Below are 21672 nucleotides of genomic sequence, written 5' to 3'. Positions count from 1 at the left end.
AAAACATTGATACCAGTGGAAACCACCAACAGCTTGAGCTTGCTGCTCCGTGCATATTGATGGCAGAGGAGAGACGTGAATGATATCAATTACAGATATTGACAACATGCCGAGATAAAATGCAAGCTTCCAACAAGCAAAAACACCAAAACTCCACCAATTGCCACCCCAACGTATGTGAAAATCATAAATAATGAATAAATTAACAACTAAAATTGTGAATAGTGTACGTACTAATTAAAATGCAACATAAAATATATTAAAAAGAAAACAAGGCTTCTTATGTTTATCTTTCAAACTTGAACTATTATTTCATGAATTTGGCTGATGCCTTTAAAATATACTATATTATTATTCCTTTCAATTTATTTATTTGATTGTTTTTTGGGTTGAGGGTAGCCTCTTTGGCCAAAGCCATGATCAACGTTGCTTCGTAATCATATGATGCCAGCTAGACTATTTGTATGGCAAGTTACGTCATTTGGTACTCATACATATATACAGTTGTACCGGTATACTGACCCTAGCACTCACATCTTTTTCTGCTTGATTGGAGGTTATTTGTCTTCATCTTTTGATACACTTGTCTTAGTAACACCTTGCTTCATATTACAGCAAGCATGGCTTTGTTATAATAAAATAATTTGTCTTATTAATTCACCCACCTCTGTGGGTCCCTTTGTTGCCTTCTTCTAAACATGGTATTGGTATGCAATCGTATATTTGACTATAAGAAGTAAAAAACTAAAAAAAGTTATGGAAAAAAAACTGAAAAACAAAATCATGCACCAGCCGGGAATCGAACCCGGGTCTGTACCGTGGCAGGGTACTATTCTACCACTAGACCACTGGTGCTTGTTTGGTTATGCAATGTTTTTAAGGTTTTATAGTTAATATTTTAACACAGTGTTGTTCGGTCTTGGGCATACAAGTCATGTAGGCTGTAGCGAGTAGGTATTCAATTTTTCTTAATCACACACATTGTGAATTTATGGAATATGTAAGTAGCAAGTAACAACTTTTTCCTCTAGCTTTTCTTACACTCGCAATTCTTTTTAACACGATGGAGTGAGTACAAAATTGTCATTCATAGAACTTTGAACCTCTCAAGTTTTTCCTTGAACCGTAATTGATTACCCGTTACCACTCTATATCCAACTCATTGTTGGGATAATAACTTATTTATTTCATGATGTTTATGCATGCATGCATGCATGTACGCCTCCGTGAGCTAGTACCTGCTTATAAATTTAATTTCCTAATTCTCTTATTCCATGATCACAATATTCTTGTAAGCAAAAAACGGAAAACGAGATAGTAGCATTTGTTTTTGTTCTTTCAAAGAAAATTGCATTTGTTTGTATTGTTACAAGTTATAAACATCAACTTGCTCGCTGAGGCAAATGATTAATGAAAAGATATCATAAAGATATAGAAACGGTAGCTAGATTGAGAATTGCGGGGCATGAAAGCATATAAGAAACGACGCATGTGCATGAGCATGACCAAACCGAGTATGACAATCAATTAAAAACAAGAAACTAAGGAACGTTGAAGTCTAAGTCAAGCGGAGAGAGAGATCCGTCCATGGCCTGCTCTCAAATTTTCAAATTTAGATTACATATGCAATGTATTTGTTCCCTTTTCTTTTCTTCAAACTTCATTAATTTCTTTTCTCTAATTTGTTCTTTTGCATCTTCATTCTACATATTCTATGAAAGTTTGATTAATGATCACGTACGGAAGTTGTAAACAGAACCAATTAATCTGCTCATATTTTTGAGCTAGCTGAGAATAATTCTGTAAGAAATAATTAAAGGATGTGTATTCATAAAAGAATACAGTATATATACAACATTTTTTTAAAAAAAATGTTTTGTAACAATATTTAAAAACATTTAGTAAAAGTTATAGTTTAAAAACAATAGACTAATGACTCTTCTCTCTTAAAAAGTAAATCTCATTGCAAAAATTATTGCATATATAGTTAAAAGTTAAATAAGTTTTTTAAAAAATAGTTAATGGGTGTCTTAGACGACTCTTGGTGATTTGTGGAAGTTAAAGAATTAAAAGTATAAATATTAAATTATAATTTTTTTCATCCTAATTTCTCAAATTTATGATTTTGGTCTCTTTAAATTTTAATTATAACATTTGGTCCCCTAATCTTATAAATTGGTGATTTTGATCCTCCTAATATATTATTAACAAAAAATTCTGATTACTTGAATTATTAAGTTAATTATAAATGAATTAAAACCGTTAGTTATTAAAAAAAGTTATTAATCCTAATTTTTTACAACACTATGTTTTTTCTCTTCTTCGTAAACATCTCTTTTATCTCTATTGTTGCATGCGATTTCACTAACAATAACATCACATTAGGATTAATAGTTTTTTATTAAAGTTTTTTAATGATTATAATTTATATTTAATTTAAATATCTAATAATCATAATTATTAATTAACAATCTATTAGAAAGACCAAAATAAAAAATTTATAAAATTAAGGAAATCAAATGTTATAATTAAAAATCAAGAGAACCAAAATTATAGATTTGAAAAAATTAAGGGAACCGAAATTGTAATTAAGCCAAGTATAAATAGATAAAGAATTAATAATCAATTGAAAAACAAAGATGTCTTAAAATATGTAAACTAACATATATATGAAATTGTCTTAATTAATCACTAGCGGAAACACAAACGCGATTCGGTGTATTCACATTTCTATTGTGCTATTACATCAAAAATTAATATATTACAATAATTTATAATTACAATTTCTAAATTATGTTCAATACATGACACACTCCAGATGAAAAAAATAAAAAAACATTAAGAATAACACAACTAAAAATAAAAATAATTAATTGGCCATAGAAAAACCATATAATCTTGGCTTTGAAAAAATATTCTCCCTCCCCCATTTTCCATAAATTGCTTCCTCGTTGACAATGATAGTTTTCAACTCATATCCCACAAAAGGTTTGGTAATAAATGAATTAAAATAGTAATTAGTAACAAACAAAAAAAATAAAATATAGAAAGATGTGTAAGAATGAGTTGGAATAAAAAAATGAAGATAAATACATAAAGTGATGAAAAGGATTAGGGGAGAAGGATCATGAGAGAAAAAAGAACAGAGAAAATTAGGATTTGATCTATATGTACAAAAAAAATTGTCATTAAGGGAAACACCTTTGATTAAAATTGTAGAAAGAGTGGAGAATGCGATAACATTGAAATAATATGAAAAATAAAAGAACACAAATATGATTTGGGAGAGAAAAAAATTAGAACAACTATACTTGAATGAGAGCTTTGAGGAACGGTACAATTATATTGATAATATGCATAAAAAAAGAGTGTAATTTTCACGTTTGAAGTGGTTTATAGTTACAATTGAATAACTTCCATTGGTGAGAAAGTGGATAGAAGTGAAAAAAAAGAATAAAGATTTTTCATTTTTTTATTCTCCGTCTATGTATGACTGTTGTTATTTTTGTTTTAAACATACAAAGACAATTTGAAGGTAAAATAAACAAATAAAAGTAAAGACCAATGAACACTTACAATAATCTGAATCACCTTTATTTATTATTATAGATTAAAGAAGATTATTATTATTATTATTATTATTATTATTATTATTATTATTATTATTATTATTATTATTATTATTATTATTATTATTATTATTATTATTATTATTATTATTATTATTATCATCTGCGTATGCAACATTAATAACTTTTAAACTAATTAACAATATGAGGTGAATATAGAGCTATGGTGATTGCAAAAAATCTAATCTATCATTGTTAGTACATTTTATATGCTAAAATGCACTTGCTCATTTTAGAAGACTCAAGTAAAAAATATATCCATTAAATTTTGTTAGGTTGGGTTGAATAAAAGAAATATTTTTTTTCCTTCACTCAAAGTGAATATCAAGATCATAGTTGAGTTAATTTGTTTCACTTGAATGACCTAAGTAGACAAATTTAAAAGTATATTGTCATAGATTATTTTTGTAAAAGAAATTATCATTGCATATTAAAATATTAAAAATTACATTTTATGGTTTTTAAGATTAGGGGTATAAGCGGGTCGGTTTTGGTTGGATTTGATCAAACTCTTGATTAACTTAATCAAATTTGAATGGGTTGATTTGGATAGGTTTTCTAAGAAGAAGAAAAAGAAATCCATCCTAAATCAATCCGTTTGTAAACGATTGGGTTGAGTTGGGTCAACAAATCAAAACATTTAATTTTTTCTATTTTTTAAAAATATAATATTTTTTATAAGCTAAATTTTTTATTAAATGAATCAGATACAATTGCTTCTTGTTTGATTTTTTATTAAAAAGAAATTTTTGTGATGCTACCACACTCCACTACACTTTATTGACTCCTATCTATCTATCTATCTATTCATGGAGGATGAAAAATTAAGCATATCATGTTCGAGATAAGAAATTTCAATAAGAATGGTAGGGGTGGATTTTAAACATTTTTTTCTACCAAAACAATAGGATATTACGATGCCTACTCTTTGTAAATAGATCCAAAATATTTTAAAGTCTATCTGAAGTGGTTTTCATCAATAAAATCCTTATCTCTTTGATCTAGAAGGTTAAGGATGCGTTGATACCTACTCAATTCAGGTTAATAAAACGATGTAATTAGCAATCAATAGTATTTGATTTTTTTAAATTTAATAATATTATATATTATATATTACATATAATAATAATAATAATTTAATATAAATTAACAGGTCAACTGGTCAATGGGTTTGATTGGTTCGATTTGGATTTGATCCAAATACAAAAATTATCCAACCCAAATTATTTGAGTTGACAATGTGCAAGCCTTGATATGTACTAAAAATTGGTTACTAGGATTTGATGAGCAAGGTAAATAATGTGTAATAATTATTGTCTTTTAATCACTTAACTTGAGTTGATTCTAATATTTATTATCGTTTTGAGTTTTAGGAAAAGAATATGAAGATGTGGAGATGGAGAAGGCTCAAGCTATTTCAAACATGGAATCATTTGTTGTTGGAGATGTTTAAGTTTCATATTTTAAATTTATTGCTTGGATTTTCTTTTGTTAAAACATTTATTTTATTGATGTAATTGACTAATTGTTGATATTTTATTTACATGTGTTAAAATTAATTTGATTGTGTTGTATTTTTATTGAAATTGAAATTCTTTTAAAACTAGACCCGCGGACCAGTCCGTTTGATCGAGGGGTTTGCATAATGGGGACAGACCAATTTATTAGGTCCATATAAGAATGTGGGGTGGGTTGGCCCGGTCCGCTGTCAATATGGACTTATGTGGGCAGGCCTTATGCGGGACGTGCCGGCCCGCTTACCCACCCCTACACCCATTCACTTGGTTATGGTAAAAATATATATATTATTCACTTAGTTAAAAAGTTGAAATTTATTTCCCAAATTGATTAAAATTAACTCACTTTAGGTTAAAAAAAACAATAACTTAACTTCTTAATTCAACTCATCTATCAATAAATCATTGATAAGAGTGGTACAATTTTCTTAAAGAAGATGTTGTATTTGAATTTTGTGAATAAAAAAATTATGATTAAAAAAAATTACACATAAAATGATTAAACAAGTTATTATTAATAAAGTCGGTATAGATATTTCATACCAATTTAATAATATAATAACAAAAATGAATCAACCCATATTTTATAAATTAGTAAGATCGAATTGGTCCCGTCATGGGGGGTTAATCTAATTAACCCCGTATATATCACGATCGACTAGATATAATAGCCTTTTTAAACATCAGCCATAATACCCAATAAAAGATCAATCTAGCTAGAGTTCGAATCATATAATTTTTAGATGCATGACAAAAGAGAAAAAAGAAAGCCAAGAAAAAAAAGACATATATATCACTTTTATGGAAATAGAGATTGATTGAAAAAGATTGAAAGATTAATTCAGATGATCCTGGTCACAAATATAAGAAAGCACTTCTTCAAGACAAAAATATGTTTTCCCGTCATAATGTTATGTCAAAGATAATTCATACCTTTTGGAGTTGCTAGCTAGCCTCTAAATCTTAATGAGAAGAGATTAACGAATAACTTATTTAAAGTTATTTTTCACTTTTACTATTTATTTCTTGAAATTTAAAGATGAATAATAAATCTAAAAAAGTTATTTTTAGTGTAAATTGATCCCTCCTCAATCTAAATTTATAAGAAAAATAGAAACTACTTTTATAAACTTAAACAAATACTAGTATAAATGCTTGTAAAATAAAATAAATTTAAATATAGAAACTCTTCTAAAAAACGTGAAGTACAGCCACATTTGGTGGGGGGCCTGGGTATATAAGGATATGAGGATTGAGGAGCATGTCTCAAAAGCTAGAATTCACCTTCACCCCACGTCAAAGAAAAAATATACACAATAACACAAATATATCTTCCACTCATTGTTGTAACAATAATTTTATTTGCCTATAATTTTTATCGTAAAATTTCCACACTACTTCTTTTTATAATAAAATAAGATAAATTTATATATTCTAATTAAGACATTTTCTTTACCTGTTTAATATGCTGAACAAAAAAGCAGAAAATAATATTTGGAGATGAAGAAAATGGTGCCCCCAAGAAACATTTTTATTGATGCAATAATCCCATGACCAAGATACTCCGAACTCAAATGCTGATCAAGATAAATCGTTTTCTTTATTCTTTCGTTACCAAGTAAGCATAGAAGTACTTTCTTATCCAAACTGCTGAAATCAAATTTAATTCAAAGTCATATATATATTACATTTAGAAAATAACTTTATACACACACATTCATGGCTAGTTGAACTGTTTAATTTTAATTTAACTTTGAACAATTATTTACTCCTCAATACTGTGAGTTTATACTAATGGCAGTTATTACATATTAAAAAATCGTATAAGATTAATGTAGTACTTGAAGAAAAAAGAGAAAAATTATGATTTAAATCTCTCTTACTAACATTTTAACAAAAAATAATAATTAATAATATTTATCGATAAAAAAATTATAGATTAAAAAAAATACTTATAGTAGTTACTCTCTCCTAACTCAGTTACATCATTATTTGTCTTCGAATTGTAAGATCTATCCGTTGGTGTAGCATATGCTTCAAACAATGCAAACTGGATGGACAAGAAACAATAGAGTTTCCATATCAAGGATCAGAATGCATAGAGGTAGAAATTTTTTATTTTATTAAAAATTGAAAAGCACACGCATAATCAAGTAATTAACCTAATTTTCATTGCGACAACAATGAAAATGCATACATAATTAATTAAGAAAAAAAAGTGCAGCAAAAGAAACATTCACATAACTAATTAAGAACTTCTGATAGAACCCTAGATATAGTAGAGGTAGATATTTTCCCTAGAAGTACCTTCCCTCATCAGAAACCCGAACTTGCAACCTTCCTTGAAGAAGCCTCCATGCTAGAAATCTTGCTTCTTTCTGCTTCCAACCTGCAACCCATCTCTCTATACAATTGCACGTCATAATATATATATATATATATATATATATATATATATATATATAGGCAGATTATATATATTAACATAAATATATGTACTCTATTATATGCTATGGATGATAACCAAGTCTAAGCTCCAAATCAAGATCATCCTCTTCACTGTTGTTTTCTATCTTGTCTTTATTTTCATGTACACATAGTGGATTAGTGTACAAACTCAAACCCCTTTGCCTCCAATCTTGTCCAAACAGAAGATGAGGATCCCTTTGGTTCTCTACACACAAAACCTCACTACTATATTGTACATGTGAAGGTGATTTGGCACCACATGCGGGTGAGGGAAAATATAATTGATGGTAGTAATTGTAATTAACATCATCTACCTCTCTATGATCAGGAAGAGTAGAAGAATAGTGATTCCCTCTTGTAAGATAGCTTGGATTTGCATAGTTATTACTCTCATGATGATCAACCTTGCTTGAACTCGAGGGAGGAAAATTGGGCTTGGCCTTGCTGTTATTGGCTCTAGCTTTTCTGTGTATGTTCATGTGTCCCCCCAAAGCCTGTGCAGTGTTGAAGCCTCTCTTGCAAAACACACACTCGAAGGATCTTCCGGTGCCCGTCTCATCATTCTGTTCGGACGATCGATCGATTTCGTTGCTCGAGCTTTTGGAGGAATCTTCTTGGTAGCTGAATTCCATGGTGAAAAACAACAAGCTAGGAGATCAAATAATTGTTAATTGGGGTGAAAATATGAGGAATAAAGGTCTAAGAAAGAAGAATATTATAGAAAGGAGAAGGTGGAGAAGGTTTGAGAAAGAGACAAATGAAGGACATAGGCATTACCTAAAGATGGTCAAGTAAATGTGGTGTAAAGTGGAAAAGTCTTAGAAGGTTGCTTAGAGATGTATTCTGTTAGCCGGCTGTGGATTCATCTCAATAGCATGATGGGGGAATAATTATTTTATTTTTGTGGGTTAATTTTTTTAATCTTGATTATGTTTTGTTATGATTTATTTGTCTCCCTTTTGGACTCTTGTGCTTTTCATTTAGCTATGCACCTCTCTAATTGCAAAACGACTTTGATTACCATTCCAGAACTTCTTTCTACACGTACAGCTAGCCATGTCACATATATATACATATATAAAAGGATATGAATCATGAAACTTCTCCATCAAAAGTTGATGAGGGACGTACGAATTGGATTATATTAATTCTTTTATCATCTATGTAATATTGTATATAACTGCTTAATATATATCAAATAAAAATATTTTTCCATCAAAATATTTGGCCTCTTCCTTGTGTTATTAATATGTACTCTCTGCAGTTTGTATGGTATATACATCGAAACAACCTAACCTTATTGCCCGGGGGCTGGAGGCAGGTGGATGTTATTGTTTATTTTATACACGCATTTTTAGATCGACAGAAAACAAATCCAACTCTAAATTATCTTGGTAAAATCTTTTGAGAATAAACCAACAAAAAGGCAAAAACATTTTGATAGATTCTACAACTTTTGACAAAGAGTCGTGTTAATAACCAGTGATTAAGAATACTAGTTAAAAAAATTAAAAGATTTTAATATTTTATTGAAAGTCATATGAAAACATATTTAAAAATTATAGAAAAATATATTTTAATAAAAAAATTTAGTTCCTTAGTCAATATTTTAAATACATTAGTTAGTTTTTATTTTTCACAAACCGATCACTTTTTAAAGAAATTTGTGTACAACTATAAAGTTGTAAACTAACTAACTAACTAACTATATATATATATATATATATATATATATATATATATATATATATATATATATATATATATATATATATTACTTTGTTCTTTCACTGATAGAATATGTCTGTTAAATTATTTAATTAGTCCCTATAAATTTAATTTAATTTAATTATTGTTACGTATTTCTAATTTATTTTAGAATTAATCCTTTATTTTCACAATTTTTGGATTTCGTTCTCTTACATTTGTTTATCGGTCACTATATTTGTTATTTTATGGGTTTGAGCCTATTTAGTTTCTATTTATTAAAATTTAGTTGTTATTTTCTATAAAATAATTCCTTACAGTTTTAAATTATTAAGATATATATTGGTCTTTGAGGAACCAAAATTTAAATGAAAAACAGTACTGTATTTTTTCTAGGATAAATTATGATACTTAATTTTCTTCGTAGTTTTATATTTCCTCAATTTATTGTTATTTTGTTTTTATATCACTAAACTCCTTTATACGTTTTTCTTATGTCACTTAGCTTTTCCTAGTCCCTTAAAAAAAATCTTGATTTAGCTACAGTTTAGGGGATATTAACTTATTTTAATTGAAATAATAACATTTTTTATTTTAAACCAAACTTATGAGGAGTTTAATGATAAATAAAAAGTAAAGGGATATAAGTTAAGAAAGCGTGATATTAAGTCATCAAAACATAAAAACAAGAGAATAAAATGTAATTTATCAAAATTATTATAAAAATAATAATAGGGACCAAAATCCAATTAAAGAAAGTATGGAATAACGACTAATTATTTTAGTTTAACCTAAAATTGTTTAAAAGTTTTAATATAATATATGTTTTTTTATTAGTAAATTTTAGTTGTTAATTTATTAATTTTTATTATCAGAAAAATTCAAACGTACAATTTATCAATTATTTTCTTTATTCCTTATCATCAAAGTCAATCTTATATCTCTATAATAGTTAAATTTTTATAATTTAGTGGTTAACGGCCAGCATGCAGCTTTCAAGACATTTAGCTCTTTGATTATATATCTCGAGCATATCTATGCTTAAATTTAACTTTTTGGTTCAGAAAAATAAAATGATAAGGATATATCTTACATCTAATTAAGTACTGTTGGGTTAATTAATGTTTTGATTTCATGACATCATGTAAATGCTCGAGAATAGTTACAGCTTTAACAATGACCTTCTTTAGATTTAATTTGTATCTTTTATAATTGATTCGGCTGCATGTGAGGAAAAGAAACTTCTAGTTAAATTTTTGGACAAATTATATTTATTAATTCTCCTTGAGATTCAACAAAATTTAACTCTCTCTTTCTATCCTTATAAAACTCTCTTAGATTATATAATATCACAGTATCGTAAAGGCAGTCCTTGATTGCTTATGTCATCATATAGATTGCAAGAGGTTAAAGTAATGCGAAAGGAATAAGGAATATTGAGTGTAATTTCATTAAACCTGTGTGCATGTAATTTGGTCTAAATTTTGTATTAAAAAAATATTACTATGGTACATGGTAATTAACATGATACGTGACCCTATCTTAATTTCTGGACAAAGTAAATGTATCCATCAAAGACTAACAGCCCCAACATGTAACGAAAGGATTACGTGCAAAGGCCCCTCAGAAAGCTGGAAAAATTGAAGTTTGGCATTATAATTTACAGGTCCAATCTCTGTTTGGTACCAAGCAATCAGATGTTGATTTATTTTTCTTCTTTTGCCTCTTCATGGAGCCAATTAATAACACAGTCGAAAAGGATATGCCACATAGATTTTTCCTAGGAATGACACAGCAAAGCCCTGCTCATTGAGATGACACTTGGTTTGCTTTGCTAACTATGATCTTGTGATGAAACAGATTCTAGAGTACAGGAAATTAATTATATGCTATATATATATAAGGAAGAGCTTCACCCGCCATTGTTGTATTTGCGTGGAAATTAACATGCAGGAACCTTCATATATACAAATGGAAGAGAACATGCCATTTTGTATAGTTTGTCTTAGTCTTTCACTCTTTTGGTCTCGGAATTAGTGGCGGCACATCGTAAGATCATTATGTCATCACAACCAACATCGTTTAATGGGGAAGAAATTAACAATCCACTTAGCCTAAGCTAGTTCCTCTTACACGTACATTGTTGTCTGCCTATGTTGTTTAGGCCTACATCGGCAATTTGATTAGGTAACAGACCCCTTCATGCAATTGCGTGTAACAAAAAGCCGCTACGTTGGTTCATCAATCATGAATTAATTCTCCAGTAATGTTTGTTATTCCTAGCTAGTCCTGCAGTGACGTACGTTTACTTCAAATTGCTTGAGGTACCAAAACCCTTTAGGAGTACTGTAACATAGAATCCTCCAATAGATGTCCATAGTAATTAATTTATATATAGCACTTAATTTGACGGGGAAAAATAGCTATAATGGGAAAATGATAGAAAGGGAAAATTAAATACTTTGAGAAGAAGTTCTTGACGGTATCAAGTGGAACAGTTTGTTTCTCGTGGAACATGTATAAGAGAAATGTTATTCCCACATGATTCGGTCTTATACATACACAAGAAAAGTAATCAAAAAAGGAGAAAAAAACTCTCTTCCTCTTTTTTTTTTATCACATAAATGTGAATTGTCCCACGAAATAATAATATAACTTTTTCAATATTTTTAATTTGTTGTCTAATTTGAAAATATTTTACTTCAAACATAGAATAACATAGAATTGTTAAGAGTAAAATTTGAAAAAAAAAACACTTTTCTTTTTTATTATTCTTAAATATGAATCGATATTATTACATTAAAAAAATTTCGTAATCCCATTGACTGCAACGTGAAATATATTGATACAGATTACGAATAGTTAAATTTAATACATAATGGATTTCAAAGCTTCGATAATTATAGCAATCCTAACAAATTCGATTGTGTTCTGTATGTTCTGTATATAATCTTTTATTTTCTGTTGATAAATCAAATTCCTTATTCCCTTTACCAATGCTAAAAGACAATTCTCTCTTATTAAGCAAAAGCGACAGGATTCCTATGTTGTTGGCCTGCCATTTATTCACTAACATCACCATTAGTTCAAATCATAGATTTAATAACAAATATAGTAAGAAAACAATTTAATCGACGGTAACTTGCAGCTACTTCCAAGTTATTAATTTTAAGATGCCAACAACAAATTGAGTTGATAATTAAAATTTGTTAACTAATAATTGTATTAGAATGTGAGTTTGAGCTTAACTCAATTTTAAAATCTAATTTATAAGGTGAGAGTTGTCCCTACTTATATATTTTATATTGGTTTTATCTTTAGCTAATATGAAATTTGAATTTTTCTCAATACATCTCTTATATTCAGTACTTTTGGATTTGATACGTGGATGACATAGTAGATAATCCATTTAATGGATTTAAAATAGACTCTGATATAATATTAGAATATGAGTTTAGACTTAATTTAATTTCAGAAGTTAACTCATGTCATCAGGATTGTCCTCCTATCACTTATATACTTTATATTGATCTTATTTCTAATTAATGTGAGACTTAGATTTCTCCCAAATAAGTTGTAGTTATTTAGTTTGAAGCTAGGTATATTCTTGCTTTTAATTTTTTTCACAATTGGTACGCACATTCGTAATTAGTGGCATGGTTAAGATTCCTCAATTAATTTGGTAGTCGAAAGTAACCCATGCATTGTAGAGATATGGTATATATTGTGAGATAGATACATATATGCGTGTGGTGAGTTAATTTCAATGAGTTTCAATTAGATATTACTCTTCTGACTTAATCAGCAAGAAACTTATAAGAAGAAGTGATGAGACATAAGACAAGGACAATGACAAGAAAATGAAAGACAACAACGCAAGTGTCGTGGATTTCCCTACCAAATTTCCCTCTTTGATTTTAATATATTTTTATTATTATTATTTTTGTTTGCTTGGGGTTATTATCTAAAAAGCAGGTTAAGTAGGAATTGGGATGGTATGCTTCTCAGTCTTTTCCTCATAATTGTATTATATTACTTCACTTGCATAATTAATTGATGCTACAATATGACTGTAGCAACAAATCTACAGTTATCTGTGTCTTTTCCTTTTGGCAATAACAAGTAAATGATCTCTCATTTCATAGGCCACCAATTTTTTAAGGCGTAAAACAAGGTGAGTTCTTTCAACGGTGGCAGAAAGAGAATTAGAATAAACGGTCATGGTCAGCAAGCAAATAGCCCAACTGGCTTGTATTTCCATTGATTCAATCAAACATTGTATTTATTTATTTATATATTCTTCACTGGGGCAAAAAAAAAAATGATATTTTATATTTTCGTGTTGAAGAAATTAAGACAAAACACAAGTCTAAAAAGACAACAATAAAATAAACACGGGAGAATGTCAAGAGAGAGGTCGCACAATTGTTTATTTAATTTGAAGCATATACGTGCTAAATGGAATATTTGTTGATGTATTGAGGGTAAAGCGTAAGAAGTAGGAACTAACAAATTCTTGTCGATGGATAGGGATATTCCTTGTTTTTTATTTAATAAATTTTTTGTCTGTACAAAATTTCATTTAATTAATGACGTGCTTACAAGATACGTTTCCTATATATACATTTTGATTTCTGATTATTTTATAATTTTATGCCCAGAAGAGTAATAAAATATACTTTGATTATTTTAGTTGACAGATTAACTAATTTAACAAATAAAAAATGTTTTAAAAAATATTTTAGGGACAAATAAATTTATATGTAACTTTAATTAAAAATTCATTACTAAAAATGTAGTGATACTAATATTAGTGATGAAAAGGCAATTTTGTCATAATGTATTAATTTCTTGTAATTTATTAAATAAAATATTTGTTTAATAGGTAAATAAACCCAACGTAGATGATGATGATTAAGGAATTTTATGTTTGATGAATAGGGACTAGAATGTATATCTGAATATGCATACATAATTTGAGTTATTAAAATTATGAAGTATAATTGTTTATCCATAAAGGAAAGTGTAAACAGTTTGAAATACAAATATAATATCATTCTAAAGATTACTAAGTTTATGCCTCTCTCTCTCTCTCTTTTTATATATATATATGTATATATATACTTCTCTATTTATATATATATATATATATACTTAAAGTGTGTTTGGAAACTCTTCGAGCTGTATTTGACCTGGTTTTTCCGGTCTTTGTTGAAGCTACCAATACTTGTTTCCATGTATTTTTTTTCTTTTTTCTGTTCGACGTGATCGTAAACTGCATTCCAGTTTCCAAACACACTTATTACTCTTGAATATTTTTCCCTTCACAAAATGTCTTTCACGTGTCATACTTTCAAATTACTAGATGGACTCATTTTTACTTTTTGTCGAAGGAACCCAAAATACCATGAGACCCATATCAAAACATAATTAAGCCACAGAACGCTGAACAGTGAATGGTTATATATATATATGTACTGTCTAGTCTACAAGAATTCTAAAGGGTAAATTGCAGTGAGAAAAACACAATGTATATGTATGACTATTCATAATGAAAAAGGAGACAAAAGGTAGTTTAATTTATTAATACTATTTATCTTGTTTAATTAATTCTTGTTTGGGGAAAGGGTGGGGGTTAGTCATTGATGGCAAAGGTAGTTTGGGTGAAGGAAAATTAAAGTAAATGGAAGAGAAGAAGAGGATATATAGTGACGTGCGCCGACTAGCTTACTTTATCCCATTCTTCCTTCTTTCACTAAAACTGCACTTTAGCAGCATTTGTTGTACACACACATGTCCATCTTCCCCCACCAATTCATTCCCTCATTCATACACATTTTCTGACATCATTGCACTATATATGCACACTACTTCAATTCAATTCAATTCTTCTAAGCTAATTCAATTAATTCCCTTACGGTCCTCTCAAGTAATTTCAAACCCCTACACACTTACAACGACATGAAATAATTAATTAATATTTTATAATTAATTTAATCTTGGGGTTCTGAATTCCACAGACCAATCAAGAGAGAGAGAGAGAAAAAAAGCCTTTCTTGTTTTGATTGGTACTGTCAAAAACTAAGAGTTTCCGTTTAGGGAAAGGTCATCATGGTATGGAGCCACATCATCACATAGGGAACATGCAAAAATATCTAATGCTGGGAAACACCAAAACTACCATTTTGAATCAATTGGACAGGGAAAAAGAGTGTTGAGATTTCCACCTATCAATCTATGAATTGCTACACTATTTATATATACTATGTAGCAATGCATTCATCTCTCTCGCATTGCATTCTCTGTCCTCTTTGTTCTGTTCAACAGTTCTATCTGAAAAAGACTTATAATTTGTAAACATGTTGAATGTCCCTCACTCTGACATCATTTCTGGGTCTTCTCTTTCCCATTCTACTCCTATAGTCGGCATTTGTGTTATGCTTACGTAATTGTGCACATGATTGTCTCTTGTTCGTATATATTTTTGGTCTTCTATCATCACGTACCAAAAGCAGGAGCATTAAATACATGATGTATGTGTGTTTGTGAAAATTAGAAAGAAAGGTTGAACTGGTTATTTTATTCTATGATGTCAATATTAAAAAAAAAAAAAAACAGCACCGACAAATTGGTGTATAAAGCTGTTTACTACGATGTTGTTAGCATATTGACAACATTCCAAGCATTCAATTACTTTATAGGATTTTTAGATTTCAAACGAAAATGTTCTGTTAAATTATCACATCTGATTTATTTATTTTTATATGTAAAGTGTAAACACACACAGTCAAACTTATTGAGAATTTTTTGATAATTAAATACTATGTAAACACACAATCAAACATATTAGTATATGTTTTACTCTCACTGATCTATGATTCAATGTGGTATGTTTTTCCAAGAAAGAACATGACATAAACGTAAAGGCTACGGGTGCATATACCCAGGAACATGCATGGATGTTATGAGGAATATTTTTATCAGAGTCACATTCTCATGTATCTAGAGAAACCGGCTGAGGAAAGTTTAGTATATAGGAAATCATATTCAGTCAAACTAAACAAGAACTATGCTCATTGGCTGTCAAACCCTTAATTAAGGTGAAGAACGAAGACCATCCAAGAGCAAAAATTTGACTGCCAATTAATCATGAGACCGGTAATATACAACACATTATGATAATTTGGCATCTTAATTATTCAATGTTACCATCTGATTGTGATTTGTGGCTTTTTATTTCTATAACGTACTTGACCATTATATTGCTCCAAATTGGTTTTCTAGGCACCTTGGATCGACCATTATTCAATGGAGAATATATCAAGCTACAAGATAGAGCTAGCTATATCCAACTTTAACGCCAAATTACTAAATTAAAGCATACAAAATGATTGAGTCCTTAATTGAAATGTAAAATTTTAACATATAGAGTATAATATAAAACTGCAGCTTGAAATGGATTCCCAAATTAGTGCAAGAAATTAAAACAAATACGAAGTTGCAAATTACTTGGCCATAATACATTAATTAGTTTGATAAAATTGCACCTGATGACTAGAAATTAATGCCCGAGTCGAAGCTCCAAATCCAACTTCTCCTCTTGGTGTTTAAGCAACCCTATTCCTAATTCCAATGTAATGTTTTGCTCATTCTTCTGGAAACCCTTGTGCTCCTCCTCCTCCACATAGCCCTTCATTTCCTCATCAGCACTGAAATCACTCCTTGTGTTCTCACTCATCATCTTAATTTGGCTGCTTTGAGGACTCAAAAGAGGAAATTGATGATGAGAAGGGGTGAGTCTTGGTTTCTTGTCTCCACTGGTAGAAGCTGGGGAGGGTGAAGAAGACAAAGTGAGACAAGGACTACAAAGTGGAGAAGGATGTGCATAGTTCAAAGGCTCATCAGATAATAAAGGATATGGTGAAGAAGAAGGGGGTGGTGGAAGAAGAGTTGGGTTATTATTATTAGGCTTAGTGTTAGGGTTAGGTTTAGGGCATTCAGAAACCCATGAAGATAAGGATGATCTCAATCTTGCCCGATCCCTTCTGTGAACATTCATGTGTCCACCCAATGCTTGAGCAGACCTAAACTCTCTCTTGCAAAAGCTACAAGCATAGTTTCTAGCAGGCCATGAAGTTCCCCATGGATGCTCCTCAAAACCAAAGCTATGATCCTCTCTCTGTGGAGTAGTGCTGTTTCTGTTCAGATAGTTTCCTTCCATGGAGCTTTTTCTTTATCAATTGTAATTTACAGTCCAAAAATCTGTAACCTGTAGAAAGAAGAATTAAAAGAGAACCATATAGTATAAATTATTTAAAATAGAAAGAAGCAAAAAAAATTGAAAAATTGACTTTGTTTGTTCCCATAGAATAAGTAATTATTAAGACTTATATGGATCTCTTACAAGAGAACTTTGGAGACTTCACAGTTGAGCGAGTGAGAGAAAGTGATCCAAGAATGGCTTCATATTGAAGCTTAACATCATGTGTACTCTAAGGGGCAGAAAGTGAAGATCTCTATCTGCAGGTGTACTTCATCTGCTGCCACTGGCTATAGCTGCAGCTACTGTATTTGGATATTGCTTAGCAAATAAAATGGAGGAACTGTGTGAAAGTGGTATTTCCCTTTTGCCTGATCCTGGAAAGCTCTGGCATATGGCAGGTTATAATGCCTGATACTATTGCACTCGAGTGACTTTGAACAGAAATATTGAGTATTTTGACTTCAAAAGATCAATAAAGTTAACTATCAAACCAACTTAATCACTAGCAAATAGCTCTTCCACACATTTTCTTCAGCTATATCACATAAATTTGAAAGGTGATTAATTATAAGAAATAATGTGTATAAGTAGTTCTAACATTATCAGAAAATAAAACATAAAAATAACATTTTCTCATGTAAAGTAATTGAAACATCACAAAAAAAACCTGGTGTATGAAAACAAAAATAATAATAAGAAACACATAAGATTGTCAAGTGAAAAATTAATAAGTTTGGCATCAACAATAATTTGAGGTGTTTCTGCAATGTCAATAAACATATATATTAAATGTGTTAATTAACATGATATAAAGTTTCACTATTATAAGCTGACACTAGAGTGCATTTTCGAATCACAATATAATATTATTATAAAAATAAATAAATTTATTATATATATATATATATATATATATATATATTATTTTGTGATTAGATGATAGTATAAAATTATTTAATATTGTTACTACATATACTTTTTTTTCTAATTTTATCAAATTTTATTATTGAGTCCTACACACTAAACAGAGAGTTTATTTTGTGAAAATTTAGGCTTTCTCCTCTACATAATCGTGTCATGTTAAGATTCAAGTTCATTTAATATTTTATTAAAATCAAAATGGTATGATAAATTTAACAAGCTAGGGAGAAATTTTGCCTATTTATTGTTTAAATAAAAAGGTGATAAACAATACAGTGTTATCTTCTTCAAAAGCCACGCAACTCAATGTTTTTAAATATTCTTCTATTTATCTATATATTAAGTAACTTAAGCCTACAATATTCTTATAATTTTAAAATTAGTTGATTTTTTTAAATTGCATTCAATTTAGTATATAATATACTTTTAAAAATATAAATAAATGTTAACTGTAACATTTATATTTGAAAGGGTTTTTTTTATGCAAATGCATCATAAAGTTTAAAAATACAAATAAATATCATATGTAGGATTTAATTTATTTATAGAAAGATTCATTTTAAGAATGCTGGGGATTTCAATTTATTATTTTTTTATCAGCCAAAAAAGAGTATGTATTAATATGAAGGACACAAAGGGTGGCCAAACCTATATACAAAGGGATCTCCACCACTGGTTACAAAATATTAACATGAAGTTCATATAAATATTTCAATTTATTATTAACCAGTTATCAAATCATTTTCAAGTTTGATTTTAACATATTAAATGTACAAGATTTTTTTTTACATTATAATCTAATTGTTGTTGATACTTCATTTATATGATATATATCAAGTTCATTACTATATAATAATGTGAACTAATTATACATACGTACATAATTAAATAATAATATAAATCATTTCGCACGGATAAAATATCAAAATTAAATTCCTAAATAATTCATCACTCATTTGTTTATAGCTAACTATAAATTGAGTTAGCCACTTATCAAATTGCATTAATCTTTTGATAGCTGACAAAGTTAATTAATTATCAAGGATTAAGGTAAAACAAGTTCATATCAGTCAAATTACACACTTTAATAGTACAACTTTTTTACTTAATAAATAATATTTTTTCTAACATGACATTATATTTATGTTGAGTTTATTTATCTTAAAATTTATATTGTAAAATATAACTTAATCGTAGTTGTATTTAAGTTTATGATTTAACTATATATAATATTAATATTAATATATTATGCCAACAAGTTAAATTGATCCAATCTTTTCTCAAATGTATATCAAGACTTAATCGGATTAAGTGCGGGTTTACAAAAATAACTTTACCAAACTTTTGAGCAAAATAGCTAGATACACAAGCAAATTCGTTCGAATCTATCTCATAAGCACTCTTACGTTTTTTTGTGTGTACAATTGTGATAATCATAATTGAATTGAACTTAAGACTTTATACATACTACTCAAATCTCACCACTAAACCGACACTAATTACGAACACCCTAACTGATACAATTGAATTGGCAATTTCAAATATCAAATTATTTGGATATATTCTTGCTGGGATAGACTAGAATTCTCTGCTTCTATCAGTCCTACGTGCTCTATAGATGCTTGTTTATGGGTAGTGTGATGTTTAGAATTTAAAGATATCTTGGGCTTTTTTTATTTATTTTTTGTACATGTTCTTCCTAATGTTCAAATTTATAGCATTGAATATTTTTTTCATCATTGATTATTTTTTCTTACATTACAAGCACTTGTTGGTTTTAACAAGCTAAGATTTAGTTCTTCTAAATTGAGAAATGAAATTGATATAACTATATTATTTTAAGTATTTTAATAAAAATAATTCAGAAACCGTAATTATATATTCTTATAATTTCAATATTAATAATCTTAGATGACGGATAAAAGCAAATAAAATAAGTAACATTTTCTTAGGCTTAAATATGTTTTTGATCCCTGATAAATACTTATTTTTGCGTTTGGTCTCTAATAATTTTTTTCTACGGATCGGGTCTCTAATATTTGAAATTTTTTGTCTTAAGTCTCTGCCGTTAGTCGAGATCCGTTAACTGCCTACATGATCGTAAATCGATCATGCAGGCATGTCGAGTGTAATGCTATGTGTAATCTTTATTTGATTGAGATTACATGTGAATTTTTTTTAATTAAAAATGACGTCGTTTATGAAGCTCTTTCTTCCTCTTTTTTGCAACCTTTCCACGTACTACCATCACCATTGAACAACGACCTACACCCAAAACATCTCTTCTTCTCCGATTGCAAATATAAACCCAGAACATCTAACCTCCTTGAAACTTCACCTGGATTTCCTCAAAAGGGTATAAAAAATTACAGAAAAAACAAACGAGATCACCCTCTGTTAATCACAAAAACAAAAGAAACCCCAACACAAAAATTAAAGAAACCCCCCACACAACCTCCCTCACCACAGGCATCTCAAATTACAGAAAAAACAAAGGAGATCACCCTCTATTAATCGCAAAAACAAAAGAAACCCTCAACACAACCTTCCTCACCACATGCATCTCAAAAGTTAGAAAAAACAGAAGAGATCACCCTCTCTTAATTACCTTGATGGTGTGGCCATTGGAGTAGTGGTGGCAGATGGGGGAGGGAAGGGTGAGGAACTAGGTTTTGAAGTCTTTGGGGGAGAGGGTGAAGGAGGTGAGGAGAAGGGGTTGTTGTTGGATTTGATGGGTGGGATCTGTGTGCATGGGAAACAATGTCGTTTCTTAACAAAGAAAAGAAAAAAAAAAGAAATTTTTTTAACATGTAAAACGAAATCGTTCTTTTTGCTTTTTTTTTTTATAAATTTTTTTTTTCATGTGTAATCCCAATTAGACAAAGATTATATGCAATATCACACATGACCGGTTAACGGTCACATAGATAGTTAACAGATTTCGATTAACGGCAGATATTCAGACAAAAATTTTCAAATATTAGAAACTTGATTTGAAGGAAAAAATTATTAAAAAAAAAATATTTGTCACGAAGAAAAACATATTTAAGTTTCTTTTAATTATATTCTCTAATTCAATTCATACCGTAGAATAATAATTAATATATATAGCACCTCGTCTTATGTATCTACGTTAACATGACGGCATACCAAACACTTATAATCA

At 29.1% G+C, this 21672-nt stretch overlaps 2 protein-coding genes and 1 non-coding gene across 3 annotated transcripts; all 3 read right to left on the bottom strand.

Moving 5' to 3' along the window:
- Positions 1–784: 784 nt before the first annotated feature.
- On the bottom strand, positions 785–855 carry TRNAG-GCC (transfer RNA glycine (anticodon GCC)). The gene has a single exon. It is a non-coding gene; the product is annotated as a tRNA-Gly (tRNA).
- Positions 856–7245: 6390 nt separating this feature from the next.
- On the bottom strand, positions 7246–8657 carry LOC102661128 (zinc finger protein 10). Its single transcript, XM_014762789.2, has one exon. It carries the CDS (start codon positions 8245–8247, stop codon positions 7657–7659), a length of 591 nt encoding a protein of 196 aa, XP_014618275.2. The 5' UTR covers positions 8248–8657; the 3' UTR covers positions 7246–7656.
- Positions 8658–16782: 8125 nt separating this feature from the next.
- LOC102660985 (transcriptional regulator SUPERMAN) lies at positions 16783–17949 on the bottom strand. Its single transcript, XM_006588608.4, has 2 exons — positions 17727–17949; positions 16783–17591 (listed from the first exon to the last, which is right to left on the bottom strand). The coding sequence occupies exon 2, from the start codon at positions 17541–17543 to the stop codon at positions 16884–16886; it is 660 nt and encodes a 219-aa protein (XP_006588671.1). The 5' UTR covers positions 17544–17591; positions 17727–17949; the 3' UTR covers positions 16783–16883.
- Positions 17950–21672: the final 3723 nt, after the last annotated feature.

The sequence above is a fragment of the Glycine max genome, chromosome 10 (assembly GCF_000004515.6).
Source record: "Glycine max cultivar Williams 82 chromosome 10, Glycine_max_v4.0, whole genome shotgun sequence".
Taxonomy (NCBI): Eukaryota; Viridiplantae; Streptophyta; class Magnoliopsida; order Fabales; family Fabaceae; genus Glycine; species Glycine max.
The sequence above is the reverse complement of the archived record's forward strand: the minus strand, read 5'-3'. Positions and strand labels throughout refer to the sequence as shown.

Bases quoted from the DNA above. Each gene is read 5' to 3' on its own strand.
- LOC102661128 (XM_014762789.2), bottom strand. From the start codon at position 8,247: ATGGAATTCAGCTACCAAGAAGATTCCTCCAAAAGCTCGAGCAACGAA.
- LOC102660985 (XM_006588608.4), bottom strand. From the start codon at position 17,543: ATGGAAGGAAACTATCTGAACAGAAACAGCACTACTCCACAGAGAGAG.